Genomic DNA, 18,428 nt, shown 5'->3' on the forward strand with positions numbered 1-18,428 from the left:
CCAAGTGGGAAGGATCAACCGACCTGCAGCCGCATCTCCACCTTTTGTTTCCAGCATCAGCCGCATCCATTCCCTACGACATCGTTCTGTATGGACTCTATATCTCTGTACTTCGTTCAGTCACCATTTTCTTCCGAAAGACATTCCAGTACACCTTCCTCCACAGACGCCACCAGTCTGCTGGTGCTTGATCCGATCAATCCGTGTCATGTTGAGATGACGATATCCCGTGTCTCGTACAGGTTGTCTATCTAAACGGGCTAGTACCTTGGCCCCAGAAATGGCCATGGCCCCACGGAAAGGAACGCGACGAGCGTGTGACCCTTGTTCTGTCAGTGAGTGTTAGGTGCAGGTCAACACTTGTGGCACAACTGACATTACGCTCTCTTCGTCTAGGAAAAGTGCGATGTGATGGCAACCAGCCATGCTCAAGATGCGAGGCCGCTAGCTGGGACTGCACCTACTTGAAAACGCATGGGAAAAGCGGACCAAAAGGACCACGCCGGACCACGGAAGCCGCAATCAGGAGACTGCAGGAACGGAGCAAGGGCACCCATGATGAGGGGTCAAGGAGCAACAGCGAGACAAGCTTTGATGCTGGAAGCCCAGTATCTACGGAGCTAGCCTACCTGGACCCAATCTCCTTGATGAGCGATGCCGATGTTGACCCTAAAGCCTGGCCGGATATTTTGAGTCCGACCCTCTCCGCCACCCCTCACGAGCCTCAGAGGATATCGATTGCTTGCCTATCGCAATATTTGGATGTCTATTCAGCACGCGGATATGGTATATGGCCGGTGGTCGATGCAGAGGCTCTGACGGCACGTCTTTTGACTCATCCCGATGACTTGGAAGCTTACGCATTAGCCACTGCGATATCTGCTGCTATAGTAAGCCAGTTCTCTATGGATGAATCAGGGAGTCCAATGGAGGGTCATTACCGCGTCCCAAGTGGCACGTTTGAGATGGAAGCAAAAAAGGCAAGGAATGAATGCGATCATCTGGAGAACGTCACTGTATTCTCTTTGCTGAGCAGCTTCTTCCTACACGTCTACTCAGCAAACGTTGGGAGGATGAACGCTTCCACAGTGCTGCTTGGAGAGGCCATCTTCAAAGCGCATATCATAGGATTGCATAAGGCGAACCACTACGAGCACATGACCGCGGAGCAAACGCAATATGCTTTGAGAGTCTACTGGCTCCTCTTCATCACAGAGCGAGCACATTCTCTGCAGCATGACGTGCCAACGACACTGAAGCGCGCACCTAATCTTCCTCGACTGGAAGACCTTCACGATGGATCGGTCACACCCGCCTTTGTTCAGCTTTGCCGGCTTTTCAACATCCTGGATGTCACGATCACAGCTGAACCGGCAGCTGCACGCCATGCTCTTGCACTAGCTCAGCAACAGCTTAGCAGTGACGAAGACCCTCGCAGCCTCGAAAACGAGCTTCAGCGCGCAGACATCACCATGACGCAGCAATGGATGCGCATCTTCTTGTGGCAACATGCCCTTAATGTGACCAATCTAAGCAGTCGCGCCAGCCAGGATGAGGAATTCTCGTTTCGATTCCCTGCCAAGGTCGCTCAAAATGTCCTCAGCAATTTGAGTAGCCTTTCTCGCCAGAGCATCGAGGCGCATGGGCCTGGCATGGTATGCATTATCTCGTTAGAAATGAAGAACGTCACTAACGTGTATATAGGAGTCCAAGCTTTTCGACGTCGCCAACTCGCTTGCCGATGTGATGATGATTATGCCTTCGCTCAACCACGAATCCCACTTTGACGTTGGGCCTAGGGATCTCATCCACTCACTAGCGCAAGTCTTGGCCTCATTTCGTGGTGGCAACCCCGCTGTCATTAGCATACTGCAAGAGAAGCTCACTATGCTTGGGCTCTCTGCCGGGTCGCCACAGAAGTTACTTGAGCTTTCCTCGCCGGAAGAGGAGCACGATGAGTGGCATGACCGCTCCATGTCTGCCCCTTCTACCTACCCGTCCTTGAGTCCAGACATCTCAATGTCGCCCTCACTCCAGTCGAGCATGAGTATGGACGGGACGTATTGACCTCTTCGGATTACTACAGATGAGCCTTTACAGTATCGTGCGCGCACGGACAAGAGATGCCGATCGCAGGACACGACCATAAACTATGGCCACACAGACGGCCGTAGCCCACTGGCTTTTCTTGCTAGCATCCGCAAGACAGCCATTCATCAGCAAGCGCCAGTTTCCATCACGAGAACTTAACTAGTCATGGCCTTCTGCTCATCATTCAGGAGCAAGATGATTGCATCTTTCTTGCAAAGAGGAATCTGCAAAGGTTCTGCAACATCATCCACTGGCCTCTGCTAAACGAGTACATCTTAGCTCAGAATCGGGTCACGCGCCTTGGCGACAGGGAAATCCTCCCGTCAAGATCAGAGAAGGACGGCGATGCTACCACGCTCGAAGCTGGCTCGCGCGAAAGCTTGGAAGGAGGCAAGGCAGATGATGAACCTGAAGAGGTGTCAAAGTGGAAAATTCGCGCTCAAATGAGGCGCATACGCACTCAGAGTAAAGATCAAGCACTACGAAAGCATTCATGACAGTGACACACGATAGACATCACGACAATAGGTCTGAAGACATGATACGATCATCATCACCATCTTGCAGAGGATATGATCAATCTGCTTTTGCATGGACTCTACAGCGCGACCAATCTCCAGATTACGTATATACTTTTTATATATAATAAGATTCGCTAGTGGCAGCCATCGTCAGGCACAACTCTCATTTCATAGAGATGGGAAGATCTGGATGACCTGGAGCAGCTGCGCCTCCGTTCATTTTCCCAAGACCGTAGTTGATCGCCGCGGCGATATTCTGGTTGTTCTTCTCGAGGAACATAAAGTGCCCATTGCCCTTGATACCAATGTCGGCAAGCTTGATCCACTGGTAGTTGGTGAGGCCCATCTGCTTGAAGTACTCGAGGAAGCAGTGGTCGTACGTGATATGTGGGCTAGCCTCGCCTGTGATCATGATGTAAGGCACTTTACCGAGCTGTGTGAGCTTGTGGATGGTGCCAGTCTGCAGGATGCAGGAGCGTTTAGCAGGGTCGTCTGGTCCAATCTCAGTGGTGGTGATGGACGAGCAGTTCGTTACTGGAGGATCGAATTGCAGGGGTGTATATGTTAGACCACATGGCCGAGCAGCGGTACGACCGACCCCAGCAACAGTCGCGTTTCCGATGAGAGAGGTATGGGGGATGTTTCCAGGCTCGATGTTGATGTTGGCACGCAGCAGATTGGGGCATGCGTCTGACCAGATAGCTGTGTAGGTACAACCAGCCGAGTGACAGACTGTGTATGACTGGCCAATCATGCTGAGAAGCTGACATCCCGTTGTGCGCATAGTGTTCTCCACATTCACGTTCGATGAAGAGATAGGAACGTTGGCGGCAGTGAAGGCATCGAAGGCCGGATCTCCACGAGATCCATTGCCAGGCCATTGTGTATGTGCGTTTGCCTGTGGGTACTGGTCGAACTTTTCCGGAGCTGTGAAGCCCTGCTCGTTGATCGTGTCTGTAGAGCCGATGCGTAGAGGGTATTTGGAGAGAAGCTGCTGGCCACTTCGGCCGTTGGCAGCGATATCAACAATGTAGACCTGGTAGCCTTGATCAAGGTAGTAGGAAGCCCATCCCTTGCGATTGTCTGGCGTGTTCAGCCATTCTGCGCCCGTGTTGACACCCGCAGAGACGAAGACCATCGGGTAAGGCTTGTTGGCCTTGCTAGCGGGCGTCAGCTTCTCGACATACAACTGGTCGCTCCACATCTGCTGGCCCGGGATGCCGGAGTCGACGTAACCGCCACCGATGTAGAAGAAGTCTCGATGGTATGCAGATTCTTGGCTGCTACATCCTGGGCTGATGCCTTTGATACCAGTGCAGTCGTCTGCTGTTGGGTCATCTTGTGCTGAAATTTGGAAAGGCAATGCTCCCAGCAGCAAACCCGAGAGAATGGTACGTGAATACATGGTGAAGTAAAAATGAGGACGAATAAAACAAATGGGTCACTAGTAGTAACTAGTAGTGACAGAGGAGTGAGTATGGAGGATCGTTGGAAAGTTAGGGGCGACTACCTAGGTAGTCCGGCTGCTTGCATCCGCTTTCAATTTGGAGAACGCGATTCCAATCCAACGTGCAGCGCCATTGGCTCCAGTCTTTGAGATGAGAGACAGAATCTGTTCAAACTCCGTTATGCGACTTCTCAGGACTGTTTTGCGTTCGCTTCGGTGAGATCCTGAGAGATCCGGACATTAGTTACTATAAATAGCCTAGTGGAGCGGCTCCATACGGGCTTCCTTATCCAGACCCTGGCACTCGGCGGGTTGCGAAGAAGCTGGTTCTTCCCTGTGATGGAGCAGCTCCAGCGCACAGCCCATCAAACTCGTTCCGTCGGCCGGGACGTCCCGTCTTCGAGGGATGGCGTCTTCAATATGGGCACAAACAGGTACCTACGTGCCAGCACCCATACTGTAGAGCTCCGATCCATCCGCGTTCTGCGCGCTTCCGGCCCGATTTGCTTATGCTTTGATTTATCTGTTCACCGCATCGACCGAGAAGTACTCGAAATCTGTCTGCAGACCGTTGTATGATAGATCAACGCGATGCGAAAGATACACCATCTCCAAATCTTGAAATCATTAGATCAAGTACAGATACAAAAGCATCGCTGAACTGGGAACGATCATCGCGCGCTAGTCACCTAAGCATATACCTTAGCTTTTGTACGCTACAATGTCCATGAAACTACTACGTTCCCGATGACTTTGTCCCATCTTTTAGGCTATTGGGCATTCACTGCGCATCCAGCTGCTGGGCCAGTTCTAGGTCCACTCCTTCCTGCAGGCTTTCGCGTCGAACACAGTCTCCTTTCGTACGCTTAACACCTCCAAATAAGTTTCTTCGGCATACTCCACTGCGTACTCCGCTTGCTTCTTATGACATGCCATGCCACACAACTCCGGACGGCCTCTGTGAGCTCCGATTTGGCGAGGACAAAGGTATATCTTCCGCTTTTGTGAAACAATATACCAGTCCTCGGTCTTGTTCGCGGGGAAGACTTCTGGGCGAATCGCGCCAGTGCTTCGGATGTTCGCGTCGCGGGTTTGGACTCTGATAGCGTTGAGGTATTTCTACAGAGGATTTATCCGACTTGCATGTACTTGTTGCTTGCGAAGTACCTTTTCTTTGATCCACTCATGCAATACGTCGATCTGGAAGTACTGCGACTCAGCCTCCAAACGATTATACAGATCATAGTCATATCCTTTGGCCGCATCGTAGAAAAGCGGTAGTACCTCGGGGCGGCGCATAAAGCGTAGTAGGTGCTCGAAGAGATCGGGGTCGGCGTCAAGAAAGTACGAGCCGTTTGCCTCGGGCTCCCAAGGGAAGCGGCCGGAGAGTTGGTGTCGGGAAAGGCCTGACTCTGCCTGCAGTGTATCGCGCGAGACCTTGAACTTGCGGCCGCCAATGTCGAGAATGAGGGTCTTGGGATAATCGCCAGTGATATTCGGTACTTCATTGGTAAGGCCGGTCAAATCGATAGCTGAAGTACCCTTAGCTCTACCATCTGGCTCACTGTTACTGCTATTGGTGTCGGTAGGCGCGCTCGCGGTGGGGACCCTGACTGTTGTCATCGCGGCGATGATGGCGTCGGAATCCATGCTTGTGGTTGATGAAAGTCGTGTGCGATATTGTCGTTATTGCCAGCGATATAGGGATCTCGACACGGGAAGTTTGCTCTCCGATCCATTAGTGCATTCACCGTTCATTGTTCACGAGCAACCAAGTCAAAGCTGAATCTGTGATTTTCGCCGCAAATATAGTGCACGTGCCCTGAAGCGCTGACGTGTATGCGAACTCCCAAAGCTAGCAATGCTTCTGTGTAACTTCGATCGAAGTCTTGCAAGCAATCCCACCTGTGCAACTTTGGTGTCAAGCCCAAGTACTCTGTCGCGAAGGCTATATATTTAGCCTGCTCAACCTCCGAATTCCTTTGCCATAGACTTTTGTGTTTTAATGTATCTTTCCAATTTTGCTTCCGCCTCAAGCCTCTTAGTGCGTTCTTCCCTCACCTCGCTCTCTGCCGTTTCAGCCTGTGCCTTCCAATCTCTTACGCTGCTTTGACTCCTTACGAACATATTCTTGACGCTCTGAGAAGCTCTTTTCTTCTGCTCTTTCACCTGCTTCAGCTGCTCGACTTCGCGTCTGAGAGCCATTGCTACTTCTGCTTGCTCGGCGACCATACGATTGAATTGTGTTGTAGATATCGCATCGCGTCGGAGCGTCACAATCTCATCGTTCAGTCGACACAATTGCGCTTCTTCTTATTGATGACGGTCTCGCATTGCCGCCATGATATCTTCGTCTTTGCTGAGTCTGCGCCTCTTCAGTGGCGCTATGTATACGTTAGTCGCCCTCATCAAGATGCATTGGCTCGTGCTTACCTTGCAGATTTCCCTCGTTGCCTTCCATTGTAACAGGATTCAGAGACGGTGATTGCGCCTGGAGTTCGGGAACGGCGCTGGATTCATCTGGCCCGCGCGGTGCAGAGGATTGGAATTGCTGAGCTTTATGCATCGTAGTCTAATGGCGCTTGAGGGTTAAAAGTTAATGCTCGAAGCGAGCAACTATGAAGAAGTTTGAAATTGTACAATAAGAGCAGAGATGAGGTAAAGGTGAGAGTGGCCAGGACAATTAGCCAGTCCCTTGCTCAGCGCGCTTGGCAATCAGGTCAGAGATGTCAGTCGACTGCTCAGAGCTTTCAAGCTTGCCTGAATTGCATATCCCCGAGATTCTGCTACCTAGATATTGCCGCTGTATAACGGCTGATCTAGCACCTATATATAGTAACGGAACTTGAGGCGAGTGCTATATGGAAGCACAGCTGAGATCTGCCCTAAACCTGGCTCTGAACATATCGTTCTCGTCCCTTCTTAATCAGGTCTTCCAACCTAACCCCACTAATCCCCCCGCCATCCTGCGCACCTTCTTCAGCACCACTGTACCTCCACCCTTACTGCGTCTTGACCCACGCCACATCCCACGAACTTGGCCTGGACCACATGGGAATCATCTCAAATCCCAAATCATGATCCGTACTGCCTTAGGCTCTAGGGTGATAATCAAACCCGTCACGCAGAAGCAGCAAGCTTGTCAAGACCCAACGGTTCCCAGTGGTGTAAGCGGAGCTTATGGCGTCGGACTTTCGGGATCGTTGTGAAGGTGAGACCGCTGCCTTGCGTTTCAGGGCCAGATGTCGTAATCTCTTCGCCTGAAAATAATCTGTATTCACTGAGGCGCAAAAGAGGAACGGCGCTAGCGATACTGTTTCCTGCCACTCAACAACAACAGCCCAAACCTTCACCACAAACAAAAGCCGCAATCGTTGCGCCCACGACTCAGCCAATATGGCGCACTCTTCTTCTAACTCAGGATTCAAGAACATGCCCGACTTCTTTACACGCAGCGATAAGGAAAAGTTCCCTCCTGAGCTCAAACAAGCGCTGTTGCTACTGCAACTGTCCGACTTGGACAGCCTCGAAGAGCGCTTCCTCGGGACCGCTGCGTTTCTGGAGCCATGGGCCGCATTTCGCGATTCAATATTCCTGCGTCAACCGGATGCAGTGCCACGTGCAACGGCGATAGCCAGAGAGGAGGGGGAGGACGGTGTATCTCGCACGGGCCTGTTGTGGTTTTATACACGATTCGATGAAGGTGTACACCGTTATGACCCACGCGCCGACAAGTACAGCATAGAGTACACATCGGACTCCAGCGTTCATGGAGTAATCGACAAGAGTGACTGGAATGTGGAGGCGTACGAGAAACACCTCTTCGCTTGGTTGCTGCAGGTATTCAAGGTCGGCAAGTCGCGAAATCCGTGGAACATTGACTATTTCGAGCTCCGCAACATCTGCACAGCCTGGGAAGCAGTCTTTGTGCCGATTGTAAATGCTGTTCGCGCTTCCTATAGTGTCAAAGGCCGACGACACTACGGTCGCCTCGCACTGTACATCGAAGAGCGGTGCCCATCTGGTCTCGCATTTCCCAAGGACAACCTCGTGGTACCTGGAGGAAGCTTGATTTCGCCCACACCGTATCGTATTGTCTCTTTGCCGAAGAAGGTCGTCAGTGATGAAGGGGCGACATTCTGCAAGCGTGTCGGCGGTGCTGGAGTGTTCACGCGAAAGCAGTACGACGAGACCGAGAAGGAGCTTCGCGATGTGTACCCTCAGTATGGCGGTTTAGTTGAACGGCCCAAGTTCAAACACAAGATGGAGGAGTGGTTGAATGAACAGCGAGCGCGAGCACACCGCAGGAAGGCCACAGAGAAGACGGGCGAAGTGAGGGCATTCCAGTCCCAGGTGGTAAAGCGTGACGGTAGCGGGAGCCCGGTACACAAGAGCTCTCCCGACAAACACAGCAGCAGACAAGACCAAGATGGCGGTGAGAGCCCAATCAGACGGTACTCAGATAGCATCCGCCGCTCACTGTCTCGAGGCATGTGCAGAATGGCGACAAAGGAGGAGCCGAAGAGTCCGCTGCACGGTGTAACACGAAAGATCCATCTACCTGATGATGGAGCACCAGCTTATCGCCCTTCCGAACCGTCGTCAACTAAGAGGCATGTTAGTCGCACCTCAGTCGGATCGTCTGACACGACCATCATCACGCCCTGGCCCCGTCCCGATACAGAGCGCAAGCCATCTAATCAGAGTGTTTACACATCAACCCAGAACTCAGACCCTCTCGTCCTTTCCGATAGCCATCGGCATATACAGATGCGCGACGACACAGACGTACCGATATATTCGCCCATGGGCCAATTGAGTGCCATACCGCAGCCACTACACGACAAGTACAAGTCTAACATGCGGGTCGCACCATCGGTCGAGAGGGGAAGGGCACATCCGGATGGACGAGTTCCAAGTTACGAGGGCAGCGGTTGGGACGACGAGATCTCGTTGACGAAGCTCAACACTGTACACGAGGACAGTGCTAGAAATCCGCAACGCGTTCGGCCTTCAAAGCCAGTCACGAGGCTTCCTGTGCCTATCAAGCCAACTGCGTATACCGGCGATCTGCGTATTGTGCCGAACGACGTCCATCGCAAGGCGACACCAAACCCTCTTGCGTGGCCAGGTACTTCTCCGCCTAAGGCAATACCATGGCCTGGAATGGAGTATACCGCTCCCTCCATACCATCCAGAAGCCCCGAGCGATGGAACAGTACACGGGGGTTTGCCAGCGGTTTTCGTCCTCAACAACTAATGCGTGATGAGTCTGATCGCAGCATTACACGCATCGTTTCGAAAGAGAATATCCGCTCCGCACTCAAGGGCAACTCTCGTGACGGCTCAGCGGAAGATCTTACTCTGCCTCCTCCCGTACCGATGCTTCCAGGCCAGAATAGAACAATGGGTCCTAATGGCGCTAGACTGCAGACGTACAATACAAATCTGTTCCCGCGTTCAGAAGAGCGCAAAGGAACTCCAGTCGGTGGGTGGGTTGGTGCGGACAAGAGTAGAGGTGCACATGACGGTCCTTTTGAGCTGGATATGCTTGATAGAGCGAAGTCTAGCCAGGGTGCTCAGAGCAGGACTGCAGGAGGTGATGTCCGATGCCATGAGGAATACTATGGAAAGCATGAGCCTGACGACTGTCGCGGTCTCGAGAAATGGATCTGAGGTTGCGTTGCGACCAAAAAGCCGGACGACAGGAGCAATTTGCCTTGCTCCAGCTTTCCATTGGGCCCCGGTCAACCTTTGGCATCATTGAACCGTGTTGGACTGCCGTCCTCACGTCGAGACACAGGCCACATTTTCGATTAAGAGTTGCTTGCTTCGGTGGCGGACGATGCTGAGCTGGGCGGACACGCGTAAGGATGTTGAGCATGGACAATAGAAAATAGGAGAAGGAAAATAAAGCGTGGAAACCGAACACTCAGGGTGTAATTTGATGTGGTGGCCTGACTCTCGGCCTGATAAGAGTGGAAAGCGGAGGTTTGACGACGTGAAGTGCTGCCCGCCCCCTGGGACGCGAGAATGCCACGCTAGCACGCACCAGTCTTTAGTGGCAGCAATACGTCACCAACAGCTCGGGCAGCATCATGGGCAGTCTTTGGAAATGTCGCGAGACAGTGGCCAGTGTAGAACGAATTTGCGATCCTTGTTTGTGTATGGATACCATTCACAGTCGTCCTCAATCTCAGCTTTAGATCGTGATCGCTTTCCCCGCATCTATCTCCGCGTCGTTGTACTCTACTATCTTGCTTCGTGATACACGATCCTCTCTGTCCAACAGTGCGCGAATTCGCAGCATAGGCGATGACGATCCGGCTTGCCTGACGCAACACCAATATGCGTCTAGACGTAGTGATTGTGCCAGGAGCGACTGGGCTGGTCGTGAACTGTATCTTCCGCCACCAGCGCAACCTCCATCTGCACCATCTTCCTCCTGCCGACAGAACGGCTGTATACTGATACGAGCTGGGCGTAGGGTCAATAGCGATAGCATGTCTTTGGCCTACTCTGAGAGCGCAATGACCGGATTGAAGTGCGGGGGCCAAGGGTGGGCTGCCTGCAAGCTGGCCTCGGGATCTTGGGGGCGCCGCTCGCTACCTCACCCAACTTTCACGTCCTGCCACAGCAATACTTTGTTTTAGCATCCGCCTACTGCATCAAGCAGTCAACATCCGGCGACTTTGAGCACGACCAGAACTCTCTCTCATACATGTCGCCCTTAATTGTTGAACTACCGGCCGAACTGGCTCAGCACATCGTAGCGTTCCTTCCACAGGTTGATCTCCTCAATTTGAGCCTGACGTGCAAAAACTTTCAGAAACACGCGGAATCGTCACTCTACCGAGAATATGTACAGCCTCACGGAAAATCGCTTTCCATGTTTACCGACCGAATCCTCGCAAGGCACGACATTGCGGAAAAATATGTCAAGAAGATAAAGCTGGGCTTCTGGAACTCTAATTGCGCCTGGCCCCGTCCAGAGATCATATCCAAAGAATCGTACGACACGTATACGAAAGCCACAAAGGCCGCAAATATCATCGACATCATCGTCCCGTATGAAGCCGCGGAAGTCACCCCAAAAGGAGCTTTGGCTTCAAATTGGCGTGAGCAAGATTGATATAAAGAACTTCTCATGAAGAAAGCCAGGGTGCTGGGTGGCCTCCTTATGATCTCACGTTCTGCCAGATTTTGCGCACTAGGCATGAAGATGCACTGGTCGCACTCGTTTTAGCCCTTCTCCCAAATCTCCGAGTACTTGAGCTGCACAGCATTCTCGTGAACCCATACAAAACCATGCTACCTTGGCGTTTGCCAAAGCATGGATTCGCAAAGCTAGTCAGGCTTACAGCCGCCAATGATAGTGCTATGTCATGGTCTGCGTCCTTTTTAAAACAGATAATAGACAACACTTCGCTCCAAACCCTAGAGTTGGCCAGGGGGGCTATTGGTATCCAGCTCGAGTTGACCTCCTCGAATCACCGTCAATTGCTCTACCTCTTGGTCTCGGGGCGCTCACCGCTCTTCATCTTCCGAATTGCGCTTTCACGCGCGTGGAGCTGCAAAAGCTCCTTTCAGCGTCTCCTCGTTTGAAGTGGCTATACTATTCATACGGTTTAGGCATCGGCCCTTACAACTTCACAGCAAGCGAGCTTATCACCATGCTTGACTTATTCAATAATACACTGGAAGACTTGTATCTTGACATCGTACCCAATTGGATGACTCCGCAAGAAGAAGATGGTGACTCCAGCCATCTGATCGAATCGCTAAGATACTTCACCGCCTTGAGGCGACTGGATACAAATGTGGACGTATGGAGTATGTTTGACGTTGGGGCCATTTTGGGCAAGTATCAGCCCGGTATGAACATGAATTTCGAGCTCAAGATATTGGAGCAAGATCGTTGGTGCTGGCGGCTACCTCCAGGCTTGGAGTTTCTGTCACTACATCCTACCGAACGCGCAACGACGCCTGATAGCCATCAACTTCGCGATTTGGTATCATCTTAAAGGCAGGCCCTACCTGAGCTGAAAGCTATGATCGTCGCCATTCGCGACGAGGGTTTCAGGGATATGATGAAGTAGACGTTCTACTCGTACATGGAGGACTACCAAATAGCTATGGGAGCCCCTTCGGGTACGGACGACGAGTCGGATATCGACGATCAGTCTGATTCGGTCGACCAACCGGGCGTTGGCAATCAGTTCGGTTCGGACGATCAACCGGGCATGGGCACTGAGTCTAATCCAGACGCTCAATCGAACATGGGCGGTTGGTCGAGTGTGAACGATGTCGATGAAGATGACCGGATTAACATCAAGGTTGGAAGTGTTGCAGAGGTATCTGGGCACATCAAAACCACATTCCATGGCTGGCGTCCAAGCAGTGAAAAGCCTCGTATACATTGGGAGGGACACGCATATGTACTGAAGCCAGGCGAGAGACCCAGGTCTGAAGCAGACACCTCACAACCAAGAATCGATCGGCGGTTGCATGAGTTGACAGGGGTCAGCACTCACCTGGCATCTGAAGGCCATCTAGATATGGGTTACTCATCATCTAGTGAAGAAGAACTTAGACACAGGTATATGTTGGATGACGAATGGGAAGATCTCGTAGATACTCTGTAAAGCATAATCAAATATTGCTTGACGATCGGTGTTCCGCTACAAATGATGCGCTCGTCGCAAAATGTGCGGACCTCCGTGCACACGACATATTTCGTAACTATACACGCCCTCGTTGCGAAACAAGTCCAATCGCACGCAGCAACATGAGCGCAGATATGACAAATGCGATGCTATTTGTATGATAAAAGCACCAAGACTCAGCCATCGCAGCCCGTTTCAGAAGCTGTGGGAAACGCTATACCTAGTTGGGTTACGGCGGAATGAACTACCGTCATCGATCCACGCAACTGACCTATCCAGCGACGCTCACTCAATTTGGCGTCTCACAACCGCTTGCCGACATCTGTTCATCTGGATCTTGCATTTGATGCGGATGCGCCTCCTGTCAGACTAAATTAGGTGGACGGGACGGGGCGTCCTCATCTTACGGAGCAAAAATCGCCTTCACCGCCAGGATCTGTGCCAGCTGTAATCTCATCGTGCAGTGTCAACATGGGCAGTCTACTTTCTTCGAAGGTCTCGGATGACTGGAAGAGCGATGCGCGATGCGCTATGGAGGATTCAAGATTCTGCGTCATATGTGGTGGTCCTTTCGATGTCGAAGGCGATGTTTATAATATCGACCCAAAAGACATGCGTTTCCAGGTAAACCATCTTTCCAAAGAATTATTACAGACTACTGATACGGCGCGTATGCCAGTGGTTGTATAGCCTCCGTCTTTTTGGTAGCATCGCAGATGTAGCTGAACACACGGTAGCCAGCGAGGGATCGACGTAAGAAGCGGCTCTCATCTATCTTCACACGCTAAAGTCCGGACAAGGCCGATCAACGTTTCTGAAATACCAGGCATCTTCCTCTCCGAGATTGCATCCTTCAACATGGCTGGCTCGGGCTACTTTCGCATTGCTGGCGACGCTGACGAAGACGATATTTGGCTCGACGCTTTGTGTTATGCACCGGATCACGGAACCTTGTTTCCATTGCATGAATCGTGTATCGCGATCAGTTGTCGGGCCATCGACCACTTCTACTCTAGAAGGAAGGATACTGTGTCGAAATCTGCTCTTGAAATACTGTATCGTGTGTTGAGTGCGCGCTTCATTCAGCGAAAATGCCTAATGGACGAGCCACTCGAGTCATCAAACGACATTTTCGATCTCTGCTCTTCTTCATGCGATTATGGGCCTAGAAGCGCATTAGCTTTGAGTAGACTAGAATGGTGGGGTGCGGAATACGATGTAGGCAACCACAGTTTGTCCTTCAAGCTTGCCATTAACGATTCACAGAAGTTCTACACCGATCCCATCGAAGTGGGAGACATCGCCTCATTCGTGCATAAAGTATTGCAGAGTTCGCCGCGTCGTAGAGACGAAACAGAGTATAGGCCGAGAGCGACGCGCGAACCCCAAAGATTGGAGCGCCTGCCGACGGAATTGTTGGACGTAGTGTGCGGCTATCTTCCAATACAGTCTGTCATAGCACTACATCGCACCTCGAAAGTGCTGGCTCTACAGATACCGCTCGATTCCACTTTCTGGCGAGACAGCCTCCGGGACGGAAGTCTACATCCACATGTTTGGGATCTAGACACCAAGTGGATCGAGCAGCATCTTACCACTCCACATGCAGCGCTTCTGGACCATACTGCTTGCTGGGACTGGAAATTCGCCGCGAAGCTTCTTGCGAAGAAACGCTTCCAGATCAGTGGATGCGACGAGCGTCTGCTTGACGTGCCCGATGGACTTTGGAACAGGTGTAGAATATGGGCTACTATCGAGGAAGCGTTAGGAGAGCAAGAAAATATGGCGCAAAGATAACGGCTGAAGAGCTGGCGGAACAAGTTCAAAAGCGTAGTCACAAAACTTTCCAAGGGCCGGGTAATCCCGACCTCAAGCGTCTCCATACCATCAAACTGTCCCGAAGAAACGACGACTACCCGTGAGGAGAGGTTTGCACAGATGTGGAACTTCTGCGGCCTCTTCCAATATGTCCACCAACCACTGCAACCAACGAGTAAGAAAGTCGATTGCCTTTACTTCACGGTCCTGCTAGCGATGCGACAAATTCGGACCAATTCTCACCAAACTGCCCATAGAAGTCACAAGACGCGCTCGTCAAAAACAAGTACGCCGCTCGTGTACGCAGCGCTCTCGTTAACGGCCCGACTTCATTTTGTGGAACTGAATGAACCATGTACGCAGTACGGGACCGCTCGTATGGCGAGGTAGAAAGCCACTCTTGGTACTCTTCGGTCATGAACTCCTTGTAGGCCGTTTCCACAACCACTGTGACCTCTGGTCCCGGATTCGCAAGCTCAGTACTCACTGCTGTACCAGGGTTATGAATGATCTAGGCCTGGTCAGCTTGGGTAACTCTCATCCATCCAGCATGGACGATTGAAGACTTGCCATTCTCTTTTCCGCAACGCCAGCAAGGACCCGCGCTCTACGATCGACAGTATCGAGGTAGCTCTTGGCTTCCTCTGAGTATAAGTTTACTGTTTCATCGAGGAAGATGCCGTCCACTCTATACCCGCTGTCCTCTCGACCTCTTCTATCATACGACACGACATCATCAAGGACGTCTTGAACAGGCCGTTTGCAATAAGTTATGCAAACATAACCTAGGGTGGTGACGTTCGGCAACGCATTTAGCCGCGGTATCTCCCGGATATAGTCTTCATTCGGCCACCACGGTGGAGCACCTGGTCCGCTATTCGGATTGATGATTACCAGAAACTGGACATCCGGAAACGTAGCGACGCTGGGAGACGTCAGTCAGCCTTCGTGTTAGCGGTGAAGGGAATGCTACGCTGTATAGAGAGGATTCCATGCACCCGGATGTGGGTAAATGTAAAGCGGAATAAGTATCTTTGAACGGAGATCTTGCGACATTGCAATGTGGAAGAGGTAGATGTGTGAAGAGGACGAGGTGGCATCCCGAATCTTAATGAAGTGCTGACTAACCGCATATAGCAACCCGCAGTGCACCACCTCTCTCACATAACATATGTGTGTTCACTTGCTGCGATAACCATGCGCGCCACTCGGTTCCGCTGGTGGAAGGTTCTTGGACGTGTATCACGATCCCAGACCAAAAACAACGCACATTGGAGGTCGGAAGCCGCCCATGGGTCCACGGAACGAAATTACAAATCGAGTCCTCGGTAGCTAATACAATTCTTTGGAGATTGGAACACGTGGTCTGTCTCGGCGGAAGGAAGATCTGGCTTTCGCACGTCGTGTTGGGGGGGCCCAGGGCAGCTCCTCCTAAACCTTCGGAGGAAGCATGTGCCAAGCTCTCGCCCTCCGAAGCACACTTACTCAGCCAAAGAAATCGGGGCTTTGCTCGCAGAATCGAATTATTTATTCGTCCGTAGATTAGTATATTTGTGGCACTTCTTCCACTCTCTTTTACCGCTGCAAACCGTCACCCTGACGCTCCCGTCAACCTCGTCCTTAGTTTCAACTCCAGATGCACACGATGAACGAACATAACTTCCAAACCTCGGTCGCATCCGATGCAACAGCACAATCCGTTGGTGGTGTCACGATACCAGACAACCTGGCTGAGGAGAAGGCGCAGCAGCAGAACAACGAAGGCATCGAGGAAGAGGTCAAGTCTGAACAAGATGAAAAGTCCGATGATGTCAAAGAGGAATATCCTAGTGGCATACTGCTGGTACCCATATTGATTGCCATTTTGTGCGCAATCTTTCTTACGGCCCTGGATATGACAATTCTTGGGACAGCCATTCCTAAGATTACAGACGAATTTGGAGGCCTCAACATGGTTTCATGGGTAAGTTTTACACTCTCGCTGTGGCTACTCGGGGTCTTTGAATATTGACATGTCTTAGTATGGTTCCGCGTACTTCATGACGTTCGGCGGTTTCCAGTCCATGTCCGGCAAGTTCTACCGCTACTTCCCACTCAAGTGGTCCTTCCTGGGTGCCATCTTCGTCTTCGAGATTGGAAGCTTGATTTGTGCCGTCGCGCCAAATTCTATAGCATTTGTTGTTGGTCGCGCTATCGCCGGTGTCGGCTCCGCTGGCGTAGTGACGGGGGCGTTCACTATGGCGGCATTCGCGGCAGAGCCTAAACGGCGACCAGCTCTGATGGGGATTGTTGGTGCTGTATACGGCCTTTCTAGCGTCGTCGGTCCGCTTTTGGGAGGAGTTTTTGCAGACACAGTGAGCTGGCGATGGTGGTATGTCGATGTTTTCTCATAATCGTTCTGCTCACATGCTAACCATGGCACAGCTTTTACATCAACCTTCCTATCGGCGGCGCCTCTGCAGCACTAATTCTGTTCACTTACAAGACTCCACCACAAGCCGTTATCACCCGAGCGACTTGGAAGGAAAAGTTGTTGCAAATGGATCCTCTCGGCATTGCGCTCGTCATGGGTGGCATCGTTACATACATCTTAGCATTCGAAAATGGCGGCCAGAAGCGACCTTGGAACAGCAGCTACGTCATCGGCCTCTTGGTAGGCTTCGTCGTCATCGCGATGACCTTCATTGCGTGGGAGATCTTCAACGGCGAGCGTTCGATGCTTCCACCTCGGCTTCTCCGTGAACGGACCCTATGGCAACCATCTGCCTTCATCTTCTTCTTCTCATCATCATATCTCGTTTTGCTGTACTACCTACCACTCTATTTCCAGAGTGTCGACAATCGCAGCGCAATCAATTCGGGTGTACTAAATCTTCCACTGGTCCTCGCAATGGTATTGGGTAGCATCGTCAGTGGCGGCGTTGTCTCAAAGACAGGCTATGCTGCACCTTTCATGATCGGTGGGGCTATTCTAGCGACTATTGCCACTGGTCTGATGTATACATTCGACATTGGTACTGGGCTGGGCAAATGGATTGGCTATCAGGCCTTTTACGGTATCGCAGTCGGGTTAGGCTTCCAAATGGCCATCAATACAGGTCAGGCCAATGCGAGGGCAGAGGACATGTCCTCAGCGACCGCAACGATCTTTTGTATGCAGATCAACTCTTTTCATATGGAATTAACTAACACACCGTAGTTTTCCAAACCATCGGCGGCGCATTCTCGTTGACTGCGGCTCAGTCTGGATTTGTCAACCGCATGATCAATACGCTTGCGAACACAGCACCGAACGTGAATCCGCTGGCAGTAGTCGGATCTGGTGCGACCCAACTTCGGGACAATTTCGCTGCGGAAGACATAGCAGGCATAGTGGTCGCATATATGGCGGGCATCAAGGTCGCGCTCGCTATTGCGACCGCTTTGGCTGGTGCAGCTGCCGTGGCTGCCGCATTGGTACCTCTCAAGAAGCTGAACATGGAAAAGGTGCAGGCCGGAGCTGCGTAGATCAAACGCGCCATATCTTGGTAGGGCTACACAACAGATTGCCCGTACTTACGACCAATGCGACGCTATTGCTAGGGTTGTGCTTGAGATACGTAGATTGTACCTAGAGGGAAGTTTCACTTTCGGTAATACTCGGACATGCATCGCCTTGACACGCGCGAGGCATGTGTATTGTCTGATCTTGTAATAGTAGAAGGGATCCATAGAATTGATATCCAAAAGCGGCCGCTTTCTCGCCGAACCAAGGGAAGTCCGTTGTGCATCGACTCAATGATGTGGTGGCTGGCTGGTGGCCTTGCTGATCAGCCTGAAGGATGTGTTCGGAGTCCGAGGTCTCTTCCGCCGTGCAGATTCGGTGATTGCCCTCACTTTTCCCCT

The 18,428-nt window shown here is 51.7% G+C and overlaps 6 protein-coding genes across 6 annotated transcripts; 4 read left to right on the top strand and 2 right to left on the bottom strand.

Annotated features, from left to right (window-relative positions):
• The first annotated feature begins 173 nt into the window (after nucleotides 1-173).
• BKA58DRAFT_22835 (uncharacterized protein) lies at nucleotides 174-2,421 on the top strand. Its single transcript, XM_046166421.1, has 3 exons — nucleotides 174-335; nucleotides 397-1,655; nucleotides 1,705-2,421. The coding sequence occupies exons 1-3, from the start codon at nucleotides 281-283 to the stop codon at nucleotides 2,065-2,067; spliced, it is 1,677 nt and encodes a 558-aa protein (XP_046031553.1). The 5' UTR covers nucleotides 174-280; the 3' UTR covers nucleotides 2,068-2,421.
• BKA58DRAFT_22861 (uncharacterized protein) lies at nucleotides 2,282-4,266 on the bottom strand. The gene has a single exon (XM_046166426.1). It carries the CDS (start codon nucleotides 4,015-4,017, stop codon nucleotides 2,776-2,778), a length of 1,242 nt encoding a protein of 413 aa, XP_046031554.1. The 5' UTR covers nucleotides 4,018-4,266; the 3' UTR covers nucleotides 2,282-2,775.
• A 152-nt stretch (nucleotides 4,267-4,418) lies between these two features.
• BKA58DRAFT_416591 (uncharacterized protein) lies at nucleotides 4,419-5,709 on the bottom strand (the record flags this gene model as incomplete). The annotated part of the gene is made up of 2 exons (XM_046172600.1): nucleotides 4,419-5,178; nucleotides 5,227-5,709. 2 exons carry the CDS (start codon nucleotides 5,707-5,709, stop codon nucleotides 4,870-4,872), a joined length of 792 nt encoding a protein of 263 aa, XP_046031555.1. The 3' UTR covers nucleotides 4,419-4,869.
• A 1,782-nt stretch (nucleotides 5,710-7,491) lies between these two features.
• BKA58DRAFT_303722 (uncharacterized protein) lies at nucleotides 7,492-9,735 on the top strand (the record flags this gene model as incomplete). The annotated part of the gene is made up of 1 exon (XM_046166986.1): nucleotides 7,492-9,735. One exon carries the CDS (start codon nucleotides 7,492-7,494, stop codon nucleotides 9,733-9,735), a length of 2,244 nt encoding a protein of 747 aa, XP_046031556.1.
• A 3,215-nt stretch (nucleotides 9,736-12,950) lies between these two features.
• On the top strand, nucleotides 12,951-14,632 carry BKA58DRAFT_22906 (uncharacterized protein). Its single transcript, XM_046166437.1, has 4 exons — nucleotides 12,951-13,349; nucleotides 13,405-13,478; nucleotides 13,526-13,943; nucleotides 13,992-14,632. The coding sequence occupies exons 1-4, from the start codon at nucleotides 13,197-13,199 to the stop codon at nucleotides 14,520-14,522; spliced, it is 1,176 nt and encodes a 391-aa protein (XP_046031557.1). The 5' UTR covers nucleotides 12,951-13,196; the 3' UTR covers nucleotides 14,523-14,632.
• A 1,296-nt stretch (nucleotides 14,633-15,928) lies between these two features.
• Nucleotides 15,929-18,428, top strand: BKA58DRAFT_22920 (major facilitator superfamily domain-containing protein). Its single transcript, XM_046166441.1, has 4 exons — nucleotides 15,929-16,506; nucleotides 16,565-16,914; nucleotides 16,968-17,695; nucleotides 17,743-18,428. Exons 1-4 carry the CDS (start codon nucleotides 16,180-16,182, stop codon nucleotides 18,048-18,050), a joined length of 1,713 nt encoding a protein of 570 aa, XP_046031558.1. The 5' UTR covers nucleotides 15,929-16,179; the 3' UTR covers nucleotides 18,051-18,428.

Source organism: Alternaria rosae, assembly GCF_020736505.1.
Source record: "Alternaria rosae strain MPI-PUGE-AT-0040 chromosome Unknown BKA58scaffold_1, whole genome shotgun sequence".
NCBI classification, from domain to species: Eukaryota; Fungi; Ascomycota; class Dothideomycetes; order Pleosporales; family Pleosporaceae; genus Alternaria; species Alternaria rosae.